The sequence below is a fragment of the Enhydra lutris genome, unplaced genomic scaffold (assembly GCF_002288905.1).
Source record: "Enhydra lutris kenyoni isolate GAN:26980312 unplaced genomic scaffold, ASM228890v2 scaffoldscaffold9, whole genome shotgun sequence".
Classification (NCBI taxonomy): Eukaryota; Metazoa; Chordata; class Mammalia; order Carnivora; family Mustelidae; genus Enhydra; species Enhydra lutris.
The window spans coordinates 55,065,274-55,082,481 of NW_019154093.1; the positions used below are offsets into that span (position 1 = coordinate 55,065,274).

Genomic DNA, 17,208 nt, shown 5'->3' on the forward strand with positions numbered 1-17,208 from the left:
GGCTTCTTATAGTCCTTGTTTTTTGATTTTTTTGGTAGTTTGGTTTGTTGGTTTTCCTCACTGTCTGGTTCTTGGTTGTACTTTGGGTAGGTGATAAGATTTTACAGTATTAAAATTCATTTTGACTTACTCAAAGATATTTTTTCTAGTCTCCCTTTCCTGGTGATGATGAAGAGGAGGTTTTTGACAGTATTGTAAATGATGAAGTAAGGTATCCAAGGTTCTTATCCACAGAAGCCATATCAATAATGAGAAGGGTAAGAAATAATGGTTTATAAACTACTTATATTGAAGGACATTTCTCAATTAGAATTTTAGAAGTTGTTTTTCACTTCATAGATGTTGCATGGTTTAGACAAACATATACAATAAGAACATCTAAATCTTTGCAGGTTATAAGAACCTTTATCAGTGAAGTCACTGCTTTTATTTTAACTTTTATACTTTATGTTAACGTTAGCTATTAAGAAGAAATCCTGAGCGGCGCCTTGGAGCCGGTGAGAAAGATGCAGAGGATGTAAAAAAGCACCCATTTTTCCGGGTAAGTGTGAAAGTTTAAAATCTTTCGTGAAGCTAGCAATTAGGTGTAGGAAACTAAACTAGTCATTTTATATTTTGTAATCCAGCTAATTGATTGGAGTGCTCTCATGGACAAAAAAGTCAAGCCACCATTTGTACCTACCATTAGAGGACGAGAAGATGTTAGCAATTTTGATGATGAATTTACCTCAGAAGCACCTATTCTGACTCCACCTCGAGAACCAAGGATACTTTCAGAAGAGGAGCAAGAAATGTTCAGAGATTTTGACTACATTGCTGATTGGTGTTAAATTCCTAGACACTGTGAAACCAAACAAACTGACTCACAAGAAGACCTCTTAACAATAGCAACCCTTCATTTGCTCTCTGTGCCACCAGTAGCTTCTGAGTTTTTTGTTTAAACACATGAAGATTTCTTAAAAGACTATTCTAAAATCTTCTTGAAAGTGGCTTCTTAATGTATTTTCAACGTAAATCTGAGCACTGGAAACAGTTTCATGGAGTTTAAGTGGAATGAACATCGGCCATGAAAACCTATCACAAATGAATACTTTTGGATCAATAGTCTATTTAAAAAGAAAAAAAAAGAAAACCCACTTTTCCACAGTCCCTAGCTATGCCTTAAGTGAAAGGAAGATTAATCATTTCACTTCATTTAGCTATATTTTACAAAAAGAACAAAAGGGCTTGGGATGTTATTACTATTTACACATAGTAATTCTGTTTGAATAAGGCAAATGCTCTTTTTTTAATGAAATAACTGTAATATCAAAAAAGTGCACATTTTTTGGCTTTTAAAAAAAATGAATTGATGTCTTGTTTTGTAAATTTTCTGTATTTATTAGGAAAAAAATTTTTATTGCCTTATCTTTACCAGCCATGTTACAGAGCCTCATAGCTTTCCAACAGAGCTACCTGCCAAACAATTTTTTTGTTCATTAAACCATGCTGAAACAAACAGGAACAACTAACTAAACATCAGCATTCACTTAAAATTTTAAGAATGAGGACTTCTGATTAGCCTGAACCAAGATACTGTATTACATGTATGCATTCCCAAAGTCTAGACACTTGATATGTTCAATCATACCTTCTCCAAAATCAATGAACTAATTACTCCTTTTTTGATATTCATTGTACATTTATCAACCCAATTTATCTTGTTCTTGTGTCTACTGTAGAAGGGAACTATATCTGTTAAAACATGGGGATTATCATTGTATACATGCTGTGAACATGTATATGTGTAAGTTGTAATGTATTCTATGTTGTAGGTTTATTATTTAATTTCACCACTTCATCACTTTTGTACGGTGGCCAAGCAGACGCCTCAAACTCCAGCAGTTACGTTAAGTGCATTTGTACATTTTAGGCCACTGGATCCAGATTTTATATTGGCAGTTACTGAGGGCAAAAGCAATATATTGTAACAGAATGTATAAATATTTTTGATAAAACAGTCTATATTTTATAAAAACTATTATAACACTAAAGCTGTACCTCAAAAGTCTCAAAAATAATTTGATCAGATACTTTTTACAACTTTTCAGAGGATCCATTTGTGGCTTTTTTAATGCTGTTATAGGAAGCCGTGACTCTTCCACTTGCCTGGAGTTTTTTGGGTTTTTTTGTTGTTGTTAGTTTTTGCACTCTTTTCCTCCTAGTCTACGACTTTACTCTTTTTCCTTAGTTCAATAATAACATCTTTGATTCTGTGCTTAGCACATTAGGGACATCATATCTCAGGAATAGCAAATTGTTAACTAACCATACTAAATTAACCATTTAACCACAATGATCTCATGTCTTAAAAATTGTTCAAATTTAAATTCTATGAGAAGCATAAAAGCACATTGATTTATAGAAAGTTTATATATATTTCAGCCTTGCTAGGTATGTTGGCATGTTTTTGTGTACTCTAAGAACAATTAAAATTGTTCAGAGGTAATTCATATTTCCTTCCAAATTAATTATTACCCAAGATTCCTTGGGGGAAAATCTTATAGAAACAGGGAGCAGTATGTTTTAAAGTTATTTTAAAATGCCAGTTAACTTCATTAAAGGACAGTAGAGGATCTTAGCTTTATTGTCCAGCTTTAATTTACAGTGTTAACACAACATGAGAAAAACACTAAATACTTTTGAGGTACAGTCTGCTCACCTTTTCTGGTTCTCAAATATGCATAAAAAGCAGTGTCTAAAATAGGCTTTTAGCATTAAAAACTGACATAACATTTTGTAACTACACAGTGTACAGAAATTTTTTTTAAATTGAAGTCAATCACTAAAAAAATTAGAGGGCAGGGTATATCACACAATTAAGCTGAAGAAAGCACTAATATTTTCTGTAGTTTTTAAAATATATATATATTTTAGTCAGATTTTAAAATTTTAAACTCTATAGAGTGTAAATATATTTTGCTATTACTGTATGTGTAAGTGACTGCTCAAGCACTTTGTAAGGAAATTATTAGTATATTTTAGAATGGTACACTATGCATTCAAATGAAATGTGCCTTTATGTCATTCTAAGAAAAAAGTGTTTTGCAGTCATAAATTACCACAAATGCACAAATTAAAGTTTAAATAGATTATAATTTGTAACTTTGGTTTTAAGTATTATTTCCCTTTGGAAGCTTCCTGCCGGTCAAAATATCTATTAGCTCTACTATAATCAAGATCTCAAAGACTAACTTTACTTAGCTTTCTTGCAAGTGCTTTTTGTCCTGCTAAGGCAAAAATCTGATTCAGAGCGAATTGTCCTCTTCACTGGTAGTAATGGGAAAAGTTTGCATTCTACTTGTATAATATCAATAGTATCTTTTATTCACTGGATATTATAGGATGCCTTCTGTGTCCTACACACTGAGGATATAAAGATGAAAAAAAAATCAAAGTCTTAATAAATGAAAAACAGTGTGCATTAAAATGTAAGCACCAGTAATATATGTAGCATTCTCTTGTTTGAGGTTAACTTTATTTTAGGACCTGACCTTTCAGAAAATAGGTAAATGAAAACAGAATGCTAGTCATTTTATAGTTATTGTTATCAAATACTACAGATGGAATATTTATAAAATGATCCATGCTATGCCTATAACACAAACTGAGGTCACAGGGGAAATTGTCATTATATGTTGACTAGGTGAAAGCTGCATTATAGTATAGATTCAAATCTAACAAAATTTTTACAGGTGTTGTTGATCTTCCCAAAGCAACTGAGGGGTGAGTATGAGAAATCCAATGGAACAAGTATCAATTGTCATAATCTTAATTAGAATTCTTATTTGCTTTCTAGCTATCTTTTGAAATCTAATGTATCTCTGAGATACTGGCCTTGTGTGTATATAACTATATACATATATAAATAGAGGTAAGTTTTTAAATAACTTCTAAGTGTCAGAAATCTTGCGTGATTTCCACCTCCAATAAGACATATAATTTGAGGTACTGCTTGTCTCCTTAAAGGTAAGAGTGGTGTCTGGCAACCCCTCACCCCAAAACAGATACACTTGAGCATAAATCTGAATAAGCTGGGGCTTTTGCACCTAAGAATTAAGGAGTGCTCAAGCACAAAAAAGCACTCAGAGGTTGAGATTGGAAGCTGAGTCCCCAGAGTAGGCCAGAGAAGTAGGAAGCTTGAAAGCTGGTAAGTGCCAGAATGGCAAGGAACTAGCTTTTGAAATGCAGGCATTCAGGAGAAATGAGTTTGCCAGGGATAGATTACTACAGCAACACCATTATGAGGATAACAAACCTTGCAATAGCAGTAGAATTTATGCTTTGTGTTAAAATCCTCCAGAGGAGCCCAAGTTTTAGTTTGCAAGTCACTCTTTTTCTACCAGTAAAATCAAATGCATTCTGAAGAAAGCTTCTCCAGAATGGGTACATAGGACTTCCACAAATTAAGATCAAGTAATATACTATTAAAGATCACTGAACACATGAGAGACAGCAAACTAACTTGAATGAGTGCTAACAAAATAGTAAATTTAGACATCTCCTCCAACAGATTGCAAATATTTGAATTCTCAGATGCAGAATAGAAAGTAGCTATGTATAAAATGTTTATGTACATTTTATCCATATTATATTAATATATATTTATCTATGTTATATTTATTTATATCCATATATATGTATCCATATTATATTTATATATTTATATCCATATTTATATCCATTTTATCTATATTATGTACATTTTATGTACATCCTAAAATTACCAGGATAAATGAGTGAAATTTTAAAGAAATTAACATTTTAAGAATCCAAAAATGAAAAATATAATTGATCAAATTTGAAACCATGTTGGTTAACAGCAGATGAGACAGCTGAAGAGAGAACTGGAGTACTGAACAATATATCTGAAAATCAGTCCCAAATGGATAAAATAAAAAGGAGATGGAAAATATGAAAAGATGGTTGAGAGAGATGGAAAATGGGGTGGAGACCCAAGAGGAAAGAATGGAAGAGGGACAGTATTTGCAGAGATAATAGGCTGCAAATTCCCCAGAAATTAAAAAATATCCAGGAAGCAAAATATTCTCCATAAAGGATAAATATAAATAAATGTATGCATAGAACCATTGTAATGAAACTGTAGACCAACAAGACAACATCTTGAAACTACCCAGACAGAAAGGACCAAATTAGCTATAGAGGAAAGATTAACAGCTGACTTATCAATATTAACAGAGAAAGTTGTGCAATATTCTCTTTATAGAGTATTGGGAAACACAATGTTAGCCTGAAGTTATGTAGAAAGTGAAATAGGGGCGCCTGGGTGGCTCAGTGGGTTAAAGCCTCTGCCTTCAGCTCAGGTCATGATCCCAGGGTCCTGGGATCGAGCCCCGCATCTGGCTCTCTGCTCAGCAGGGAGCCTGCTTCCTCCTCTCTCTCTCTCTGCCTGCCTCTCTGCCTACTTGTGATCTCTCTCTGTCAAATAAATAAATAAAATCTTAAAAAAAAAAAAAGTGAAATTAGTTTAAGAGCAAATGAAAATTTGCTTTAAAAAATAAAGGAGGGTTTCTCTCAAGGGTCCCACTCTAAAGGAAGCACTTCAAAAAGGAGGAAAGATCTAAGAATGATAGATCTAAGACCCAAAAAGCCTTGTGAAAAAATGGTAAACACTTAGGTAAGTGAAAATAAACACAACACAATAGAACAGATGACTTGTTTAAGTCAACAAATTCCAGACAGCAGTAGTAAGACAGTTGAGACAGGGAAGATCAGAGCTGAAATATTCTGTTGTATTTTTGGGGTGTCAAGGTATTCATTAACTTTAGCTAAATGTACATCATTAAATGTCCAGGATATTCATAAAAAGAATATAGTGCATATAAATTTCAAATCAAGAGATAAAAAAGTAGAAATAAATTCAAATATATCAATAATCACAATAAATGTAAATGGAACAAACTGGTTAAAAGTAAGGTAACTTACTTTTTAAAAAACATAGCTTTATAATATTAACAAGATACATCTGAAATATAAGTATATAGAAAAGTTGAAAGTAAAAGTATGAGGGAAAAAACACAATGTGAAAACAAATCAAATTAAAGCTATGGTAGTTCTACTTAATATCAAAACCAATTTTAGACCCATCATGAAGAAATATCACCAAGATGTTATACCAAGAGTAGAGTGTTTCTACATAATGATAAAAGATTCAGTTCACCAAAAAGTTATAATTCTAACCATGTATATGTATTTACTAAAATAGTCCCTAAATATAGACTAAAGCAGAAATTGATAATGCTACTAAAAAATAATATATACCCATCAGGTTGGAAGATTTCAACTTGCATTATTGGACAATAGACTTCTAAAGAGGAAAGATACAGAATGTTTGAACAAAACAGTAATCTTGATCCAATGGATATTTACAGAATTCTGCATCCAGCAGTTAAGAGATTCCACATTCTTTTCAAGAATACATGAAACATTTATAAAAACAGCCATAAAACAAATCATAGAAAATACAAAATATAGTAATACCAATTATATTTTCTTACTGATTAGAACAAATTGATTTTAAAAGATAAATAGGTTGGAAAAAAAATGTTAAAATACCCTTTAATGGCTCAGAGAAAGAAACAGTGGCAGTCATTAAATGCAGCAAAAACAATTCTTGCAGGAAACTTTGTAAACTAAATGCTTTTTTAGGAAAAGGAAGGTTAAGAATTTATCAAACTGTTCATCTTAAGTCATAAAAAGAACAGAATAACAAACAATAGAAAAAACAGTATAATAGAAGCAAAACGCTTATTCCTTGAAAATTTTAACGAAATAACACATAGTTCTGAAAAAGTGAAAAATGAGAGTAGGTATAAATGCTATTATAAATGAACAAGCAAAGACTTTTGTGAGTAAAAAAATACTATGAACAAATCAAATAAACATGAAAAAATAGACATAACCTGAAAAATTAAAAAAAAAAACTAATCTAGGAAGAAGAGTGAATAATCTCATCACTTAAAGGCATAAAAGCAGAAATTAAAAGTCCATAGAGAGTACACAGGATCCAGATTGTTTTATAAGAAAATTCTTCCAAACTTTCAAGGAAGAAATTATTTCAAGCTTATAGAAATTTCTTGAGATAATGGAAAAAAGTTATGGTTCCTAACTCATTCAGTGAATTCATTATAAGCTAGAAAACCAAATATACAGAGAAAGTATGTTACTGCCTAATTTCATTCAATAATATTTGTAAAAGAATACTAAACAAAATACTACCAGATCAGACTCAGTGATACATAAAAATGACACTATAAAATGGGTTTATGCTCATAATGAAAGGTTGGCTTGATACTAGAACATCTGTGATTGTCATTTGCCATATTAACAGACTAAAGGAGAAAAAATAATAGATTTAGAAAAAGCTAATCACATTTCTGCTTTTAAAGGGGGTTGGGTGATCCTTAAACTGATAAATAGTATCTGTATTAAAACAACAACAGCAAAACTAAAATCAATGCTGTCATTCCATATGAGGAAACACTGAAGGTATCCCCTTTAAAATTGAGAAATAGGACTAAAATGCCTGTCATCACTATTACTGTTTGACATTGAACTTTGCTATTCTTAGAAATATAGTGATTAAAAGAAGGAAGAAAAATGGTTACTTGCAGATGATTTGATTGTCTACCTGGAAAACTCAGAAGACTACAATTTAATGACAATGATAGTTTACCCAAGATGCTTGTTTTAAGATGAAACTACGGAAGCCAGTAATGTGTATACACCATCATCAAGCAATTGGAATGCATAATATTTTTAAGACAATGTCTTCTATAATAGGAACAAAACTAAGTTACATAGAAATAAATCTAACAAAAGATGTGCAAGACGTGTAAAAAATAAATTCTTTGCTGGGAGACATTAAAGAAGAAACCTATATTATGATGTGATGTCAGTTCTCGAAATGATCTGCAGGTTCAGTGCACTTCCAGTTAGAATCCCAACAATTTTTTGTGAACTTCATAAGCTCTTTCTAAAATTTATGTAGAAGAGCCAAAAGTAAAGGATAGTTAAATTTCTGAAGAACAGAAAAGAGGGGATTTACCCCACCAGATATTGAGTTATAAAGGTGTAGGAATTAATGAAATATTGATACATATTATAAATTTAACAGTAGAGAGTCAAGAAAAGACCCACACATATCTGAAATTTTGATATGTAAAAAGAAACAGTATAATAAGTGGAGGGGAAAAACGCTTCCTGAACAGAAACAGGAAAATTGTCCATCCGTGTGAAAAGGGAAAAATAAATTGTTTCTTTGTCATACCATATGTAAATATTTCAAATGAATTAAAACATAAATGTCAAAAGTAAAACTTCAAAACATTAAGAATATATACATAGGAAAAGAGCACAAAAATATAAGTAAAGCTGGTGAATTTATCAAAATTAGGAACTTCTTTTTACAAAAAGACATCAAAAAGTGAAAAGACAAGGCACACAGAGTGAAAGTTTATTTACATCACACATAACAGGAAAAAAATTATAGCTAATATATTAAAAATTCCTAAAGCTCCAGAAGGAAAATAATAGAAAAGCTCAAAAGATATGAACAGGCATTTCACATGGGCAGTAAACATGCCCAATCTAAACAGGAATCAGAAACTACAAATGAAGACAGTTGTGCAGTTGCACACATACAACTGGCAAAAATTTTAAATTCTGACAGGTGGTAGAGATGGAGTGGAACAATGAGATTCCATATAAATTGCTGTGGGGAGTGTAAAGAAATATAGCCACTTGGGAAAAACAATTTGGAATTATCTTTTAATTTGGGCATTTACATACTCTCGTACCTAGCAATTCCACCTAAGTACTATATCCTAAAGGAATTCTTTGTATGTATGTACAAGAATCATGAACAAGAATGTTCATAGCATTGTTTGTAATACCAAAAACTGAAAACAACCCAAATGCTCATTAATGGAAGAGGATGCCTTAATAAAATGTTTTATATTTTATAATATACATGGTATATGTTTAAGCTATGGAATATTATAGAGCAATGAAAATTAAGCAGTTATAGAGAACAATATGAAACAAACTATGAAGGAAGCTAAGAAGAAGAAACTATGTGCATCATATTTTTAAAAAGTTAAACACTAAGCCAAACCAAACATAAAGGTGATAAAACGTTTTTTGTTTTTTTTTTAAGCAGGGAAATGCCAAAAATTAAAATAGTGATATCTGGTAGGGAGGCAGAAGAATATGGTCGTGGTAGGTAGAAGTTGTCAGTATTTTAGGTCTTCATCTTGGTCAGTCTTCAGTATGTTAAGAACAAGTAATATACCCTTCACTTCCCCCCTTGAGTCCTCACTGTTCTCCTTTTCCAGTTTTTATTCCCATATCCATCATAATCACTCACAAATACCCTCAGCTCCCTCCTGCTCTTTTGCTTTTTTGTACAAACCAGTTATTTTTTTCACAGTGTGTAACGAGCTATAGGCACATGTTTGCTGTTTTTGTCTTCCAACCACAAGTTTAATTTTTTTTTTTATCTTCCTTGAAGTCTTATAACAAACTTAGCTCATCACATGGGACACTGAATCATTTGATTTTTCCATTTTTAAATTTCTTTTTATTGAGATAAAATTGACATATTGTGTAAGTTTAAGTGTGCAGTGTTTTGATTTGATACTTGTATATTGCAATATGATTACCACTGTAGCACTAGCAAATACCTCTCACCCTACAAATCCCTTTAAGGGCCATCTTTGTTGTTCCAAATGGCCAGATTTCCTTCCTCCTCATGGCTGAGTAATACTCTACTGTATATATATAAATATATATACACATAATCTACTGTATATATGTAAATATATATACACACTACATCATTCATTCATTGATGGATACTTAAGATTATTTTCATATCTTGACCATTGTGAGTAATGTAATAAACAATGAGTGCACATATCTCTTTGATACCCTGTTTTCGTTTCCATTGGCTGTAAACTTAAGTGACGAAAATCCAATCAAGTTCAGGACCTAATTAGCTTTATTAATCAATTCACGAATCAGGCAACATTCACTCAAGTAGAGGGGAGCAACAAAGAGGTGCAGAAAAGGAGAAGTTTACAAAGGCAGGACAAGAAAGTCCCAAACAGAAAAAAAGGATTATTTTGTGTGAGGTCCCCTTCCTTTGAGGAAAATCAGATCTTATTTGGTGGATTACCTCATCATTTTTTGGGAGATGGAGGGGGCCCCTGAGACAGATGAGCTTATTGGTGCTGACCAGAAAATTCCTGACTGGTTGATCAGACTACAATTCTGAAGGAGATTGAAACTGTAATTAGGGTAGGTATTAAGCTCCAGTTTGATGACCTGACCTAGCATTAAGCATCTCCATTTGGGGCATATGTTTTTCTTTTCAACAGTACCCAGGAATAGAATTGTTAGATCATATGGTATTTCCATTTTTAATTTTTTGAGGAACTTCCACACTCCCATGATGGCTGAACCAATTTACATCCCCACCAATAGTATACAAGGGCTCCCGTTTCTCCACATCCTTGCCAACATTTGTTACCTTCTGTCTTGAAGCCATTCTAGGTGTGAGTGGTATCTCATTGTGGTTTTGATATGTATTTGCCTGGATAGTGATGTTGAGCATCTTTTCACATGTCTGTTGGCCATGTGTTTGTCTTTAGAAAAATGTCTATTTGGTTACTCCACCCATTTTTAGTTGACTAATACATGGTTTATATATAAATATATCTAATGCTTATATTAGATATAAATCTAATATATCTACCATATATCTAATATATGGTTTGCAAATATTTCCTCTCATTCTATGGGTTACCTTTTTATTTCTTTTGCTTCACAGAAACTTTAGTTTGACATAGGCCCACTTGTTGATTTTTCTTTTGTTGCTTGTGCTTTAAGATCATATCTAAAAGGGTGCCTGGGTGGCTCAGTGGGTTAAGCCGCTGGCTTTGGCTCAGGTCATGATCTCAGGGTCCTGGGATCGAGTCCCGCATCGGGCTCTCTGCTCAGCGGGGAGCCTGCTTCCCTCTCTCTCTCTGCCTGCCTCTCTGTCTACTTGTGATCTCTGTCTGTCAAATAAATAAAATCTTTAAAAAAAAAAAAAGATCATATCTAAAAAATAATTGCCCAGAGACCAATGTCAAGGAGGTTTTTCCCTACATTGTCTTCCAGAAGTTTTGCAGTATCAGGTCTTGTGTTTTTAGTCTTTAATCTATTTCAAGTCAATTTTTGGGAATGGTGTAGGATAAGGGCCCAATTTCAGTTTTTTGCATGTTGTTTTCTAATTTTCTTAATACCATTTATTGAAGAGGCTCTCCCTATTTAGTTCTTGGCGCCCTTGTCAAAATTAGTTGATCACAGTGCAGACTCTCCATTCTGTTCCATTGGTCTTTGTAGTGTTTGTTTTTCATGCTAGTACCATACTATTTTAATTACTATGGCTCTGTAGTAGTATACAGTTGACCCTTGAACAACACCAATTTGAACTGTGTGAGTACACGTAATATGCAGATTTTTTTTCAATAAACACAGAACAGTACTATAAATATTTTCTCTTATGATTTTCTTAATATTTTTTATTATAAGAATATACTATATAATACAACATACAAAATATATGTTAATCAACTATTTATGTTATTGTTAAGGCTTCCAGCCAACAGTAAGTTATTAGTAGTTAAGTTTTGGGGAAGTCAAAAGTTCTGTGTGGATTTTTGACAGCACGGGTCAGCACCCCTAACCCTGCATGGTTCAAGGATCAACTATAGTTTAAGATCAGGAAGTATGACACCTCTGGTTTTGTTCTTCCTCAAGATTACTTTGAACTTTTGGGGTCTTCTGTGGTTCTATACAAATTTTAGGATTGTTCTTTTTCCTTTGCTTTTCCTTTTCCTTTTCCTTTCCCAGTGTAGGCTCGATACCCAGTGTGGGGGTTGCACAACCTGGAGATGGAGAGTTGCATGCTCTACTGACTGAGCCAGCTAGGTGTCCCAAGATAGTTACTTCTATTTCTGTGAAATATGCCATTGGAAATTGGTAGGGATTGCACTGAACCTGTAGATGGCTTTAGGTAATGCAGATATTTTAACATCAATAATTGTTTCAATCCATGAACACAGGATATCTTTTCTTTTTTTTATAATTTATTTTTTATGTTCAGTCAGCCACTGTATAGTACATCATTAGTTTTTGATGTGTTCAGTGATTCATTAGTAATATATAACACCCAGTGCTCATCACAGCAAGTGCCCTCCCTCAATACCCATCACCCTCTTACCCCCTCCCCCCACCCTCCTCCCTTCTGAAACCCTCAGAATGTTTACCAGAGTCCATCTCCCTCTCTGATTTCTGCCCTTTATGTCTTCCTCACTTTCTTTCACCAAAGTCTTATAGTTTTCATCGCAAAGATTTTTCACTTCCTTTGTTAAATTTGTTCCTAAATAGCTTATTCTTGAGGCTATTGTGAATGGGATGTTTTTATTTATTTCAGGTCTTTTGTTATTAATGTAAAGAAATGCAACTGATTTCTGCATGTTGATTTTATATCCTGCAACCTTACTGAATTCATTGACTAGTTCCAACAGTTTTTTGGTTGAGTCTTTAGCATTTTCTTTATATAAGATCCTATTATTTGCAAGTAACAGTTTTACTTATTCCTTTCCAATTTGGATGCCTTTTTTATTTCTTGCCTGATGTTTTCCTCATTCTAATTTTGATTACTTGCTAATGTTATTGTAGCCCTATTTCTTTATACATGGGAGAAAAATACTGTCTCTGTGTCAACGGAGTCAATTTGTCCTCCAGCGTTGGAACACATTGCTGTTTTTTAAGTTGAGCGTAGGTTTAAGTAATGGGCTTGCATTTAGGAACTAAATACCTTATTGCCTTATCTAAGGCAAATCTGTGCTATTGTGCCTGAAATAGTTAAGAATTAATTGTTAACAAAAGAATTGGATTTATTTGGAAATAGCAACTACTTTTACCTTTTATAAATTTGAAATTATATTTAAAAATTGATCCCATTAATTTTTCTCTGACCACCAAACTGCTTATAAACCTCATTGACTTCTAGGGATTTCCAGCAGTCTAAATACTATAAGAGAGAGGTGTGGCTATATTTCTCATCCACAATCCTGGACTCATCAAATCCAGGGCTCTTTAAGATAAAGTAAGTAAATTACAGTCTGATTTCTAAGGGACCCTTGTGCCTCCTTGGTACCTGCTCTTTACACACTGATGCTACTGCCTGACTACACCCTTGAGTTTATCATAGTCTAATTAGGATGAGTAGAAAACTAAACCATCCAGTATTGTGAACATTGACATATTATGAAGTTACCAGAGATTCACAGTGTGGTCCTTAGCTCTGTAGGTTCAGAGATATTTATCAGCTTACAAAATGATTGGACTCTGAATTAGAATATAGGTTCTACTACTTTGTGTAACAGAGAAAAGAGCAATGACTTGAATAAAGGAGAGGTTAGTGTGACTGCACTTACTGCAAGGTAATTCTTTTGACTCAGACTCAGTTTATTGCTCTGTGGTTTCCAGGTGCTCTAGGCTGCATGGCTTGCAGCACATTTCCATTCCAGTCAGTAGAAGGAAGGAAAGGGAAGGGGAGCACACTTTTTTCCTTTACTGGGATGACTCAGAAGTTGCTTATATCACTTTCACTCTTGCTCCATTGGCCTAATATTAGCTGCAAGAATGACAGATAATTTTTAGCTGATGCACATATATGCATGTGTTCTGTTACTTTCTAAGGAAGAAAGGTGTGCTAAGTACAATATCTGTTCATTCTCTGCATAACCACTGTACATTCTTCTGGTTTCTAGATGCTCATGTACCCCAGGGCTCTTCTCAGCCCCTTCTCTTTTTTGTCTATCTAGCCCCTAGTCCCAAGACTTAAAATACAATTCCTATAGGTGTCACTAATTCAGAAATCGCATTTCTAGTCTCAATTCTTCTAGGAAATTTAGGGGACATAGGTCAAGTTGCCTATGTGACTTCTCCACATTTACACATGAATGGCCTGGAAGACAGATCAAATTTAAGATGGTTAATGCAGAGTATTGACTCCCCCTCCCACTTTTGCTCTATTATCACTCTAGTTCAAGCTGTTACCATCTTGCCCCTCAGCTTTTACTTTGTCTACCTGTAGTCTACTGCCCCGTACAGCAGAGTTCTCTTTTAAAAATGCAGAGCCTCTACTGATTTCTCACCTTGGGCCTTTACAATGCATGATGTGGTCCAAACTCACTCTCAATCTTGTCTCATTCAAGTCTGGCCCTTTCACTCCCCTCCTGCCAAAATGACTTCCTTTCTAGGCTGTAAACACACCGAGATCTTTCTTACCTTAGGGGCTTTTCCCTAACTGTTCTCTGTTCCTGAAATGCTATTTCTCCTAATTCTTGTATGGCTGTATTTTGACAGATTTCATCTCAAATATCAGCTTTCAGATTGATAAGGGCTTCAATTTATTACTCTGAAAATATATTACTAAAAGAATCAAGGATCCATCTGTCCTTCCTGTACCATTTTATACTTCAGGGTAACCAAATAGTTGATATGGGGAGAAGTTTTTTGTGTTTTTTTGTTTGTTTTGTTGTTGTTTTTTGATAGAAGAGTCATAGCTAATAAACAAATTCAGGATTAGGAAATTGGTTTTTCTGCAACTCCTATTGAAATATGAATCTTAGCAACACTGTATGAACTTTGGTCCTAATTTGGGGAAAATATAATTTGAAGCCAAATGAGGAGCCATGAGACTGCATATCATATGATAACTGTGGCTATGTGGGGTTTTGGTGGGGGTGGTTTAAGTAAACTCTACTCCCAACATGAACCTAGAGACCAAGAATCACACATTCCACTGACTGAACCAGCCAGACATCTCAAGGTTTTATATATTTTTTTAAATTTCCTATCAGTAGATACTGAACTCTTTATGAATGAAATGATAAGGTTTCTGGAATTTGCTTTAAGATACTTTTGCAAAAAAAAAATGGCAAGAGAGCAGATAAAAGTTGTGTAATGTTACTAATTAAGCTAGGTGATGGGTAGCAGAGGAATATTACAATATTCCCTCTGTTTTGAATATGTTTGAAAGTTTTCATAATAAAAAGCTTTTAAAAACCTCTCAAAGTGTCTTTTTTCTATCACTTATTTAAAAGTAACTACATATTAATTACTATCATATTTTAGTTCTTTGTACTCATAATCAATTTTTTCTCATTTATTTATGTATTTTTTCTCTGTCTAGAATGAGAGCACAGGCCTTACCTTGTTCAACACTATATCCCCAGCATGCAAAATACTTATAGATACTGTTGGTTGGTGTATAGTATTTGCAGAACGAATGAGATAATGTGGAACTGAAAAAGGTAATTTTAGATCAACTAAAACAGAATCATTTTATACAACATCTAGTCATATACTGCTTGCTATCTTAAATTATGATAATGAAAAAGCCTGACCTGGGAAAAATCCAAGTAAGTTAAGGGAGGATTGAGGGTTATTTATCAGGCATCTCTTATTTTAGTGAAGGAGTGAGGTTTGAGTTTGTTTGATGCTACTGTAAAGTGTATTATTTTGGAGTTATTTAATGTTGCTTTAGTTATTTAAGGTGAAAATGTTATATGTTATCCTTATCCCTAAAATAAGAATATTCAATCATGGCCTTTTAAAAGTTGTCATTTGAGGATGATACTCCATCTTGAAGACCTTTGAAATGATGCCTGTGAAGAAAAGAGCAGTCTGAATTACAGTGGGCATGACTATCTTAAACTGGAAGTTATTTCTAGCTTAGTTAACTAATAACACCTTAGATAAATTAAAAGTAAAACAGAATATATATGTATTCTGTAATTAGTTTTGTAATTATCCACGTTGAGATGTCAAGTCTAGAGCACAGGAAGGGAACTGTGCTGGAGATGTGAGGGTCTCTGGATGGTAGCTAAAATCACAGGAGTAGATGAGATCATCCAAGTTCGTGTAGATAAAAGACCCAATCCAGGACAAAAGGGATGAGTAGAAGAGGAACACTCCACAGGGACTTATAAGTAGTAGCCAGAGGTAGGAAGGCAATGAAAAGTATAAAGTACTATCATAGAAGCCAAGGGAAAGAGTATTTCAAAGAGGAGAAAATGGACAATAATATCAAATATGAATCAGTTAAGATGTGGTCTAAGGCATCTCCACCTGCTTTAGCAATATAGATATTATCGAGACCATGATGAGAGTAGTTCTACTGATGTGTCCAGGGCTGAAATTGGCCAGGAATGTTTTATGGTGGGGATGGGAAGGAATATCTTAAGAAGTTTGGCTATGAAGGGTAAGAAAGTGCCAGTGATTGAGAAGATTAGGACACAGAAATGATTACAATGTGTTCATATGTGGATAGGAAGGAGCCAGTGAAGAGGGTTGCCAACATGCTTATAACTCCCACAGGATCCATGCAGTCTGGACCTCCAGGGTTCATTATGTCCATCTTCTCTCATCCCAGAGATGGAACCACAACCAAGAACCTTAAATGCTAATCATTTTCCAGATTTTGCTAAAGAAGAACATTAATCTTTTTCTGATCACACTTGCCCCATATAGAATTAATCAAATCCTCATTTGTGGCCCCCACCATAACCTGCAAAGACTCTTCATACTTTGTTGCATTTATTTGTTTTAAAAGACATTTATTTATTTATTTATTTATTTATTTATTTATTTATTTATTTAGAAAGTTCTCATGAGTGAGGGGAGGGAGAAGGGTAAGAGAGAGAATCACAAGCAGACTCCATGCTGTGTGCAGAGCCCACCTCAGGGCTTAATCTTACAACCATGAGATCACAACCTGAGCCTAAATCAAGAGTCAGACACTTAACAAACTGAGCCACCCAAGCACCCCATTGCATTTATTTTTTTATATATCTCTTTTCTCCAAACACATTTATTCATCTTACATGAATACATCTTACACATGCCAAGGGAACAGCACTGTGGCTAACACCATAGGAGTTTAAAAAATAGTAATGAAGTATGGTTAATGCAGTGTGATCATACAGGATCTTCATAGCAATCCTGTGAAAAAGCTCTAAAGTATTTTTCTATTTGAAAAAGGGACCAGCGGCTTGGGAGAGTTAACTTGTGCAAAGCACACATTCA

At 33.8% G+C, this 17,208-nt stretch overlaps 1 protein-coding gene across 2 annotated transcripts in view; it reads left to right on the top strand.

Moving 5' to 3' along the window:
* Positions 1-3,267, top strand: part of LOC111143223 (protein kinase N2) — a 144,202-nt gene extending 140,935 nt beyond the window's left edge. For both annotated transcript variants that reach the window (XM_022496797.1, XM_022496798.1), the window contains 3 exons: positions 150-257; positions 461-541; positions 627-3,267. In XM_022496797.1, coding sequence (XP_022352505.1) covers positions 150-257; positions 461-541; positions 627-830 — 393 coding nt within the window. In that variant the 3' untranslated portion in view covers positions 831-3,267. The remainder of the gene's footprint in view (positions 1-149; positions 258-460; positions 542-626) is intronic.
* Positions 3,268-17,208: the final 13,941 nt, after the last annotated feature.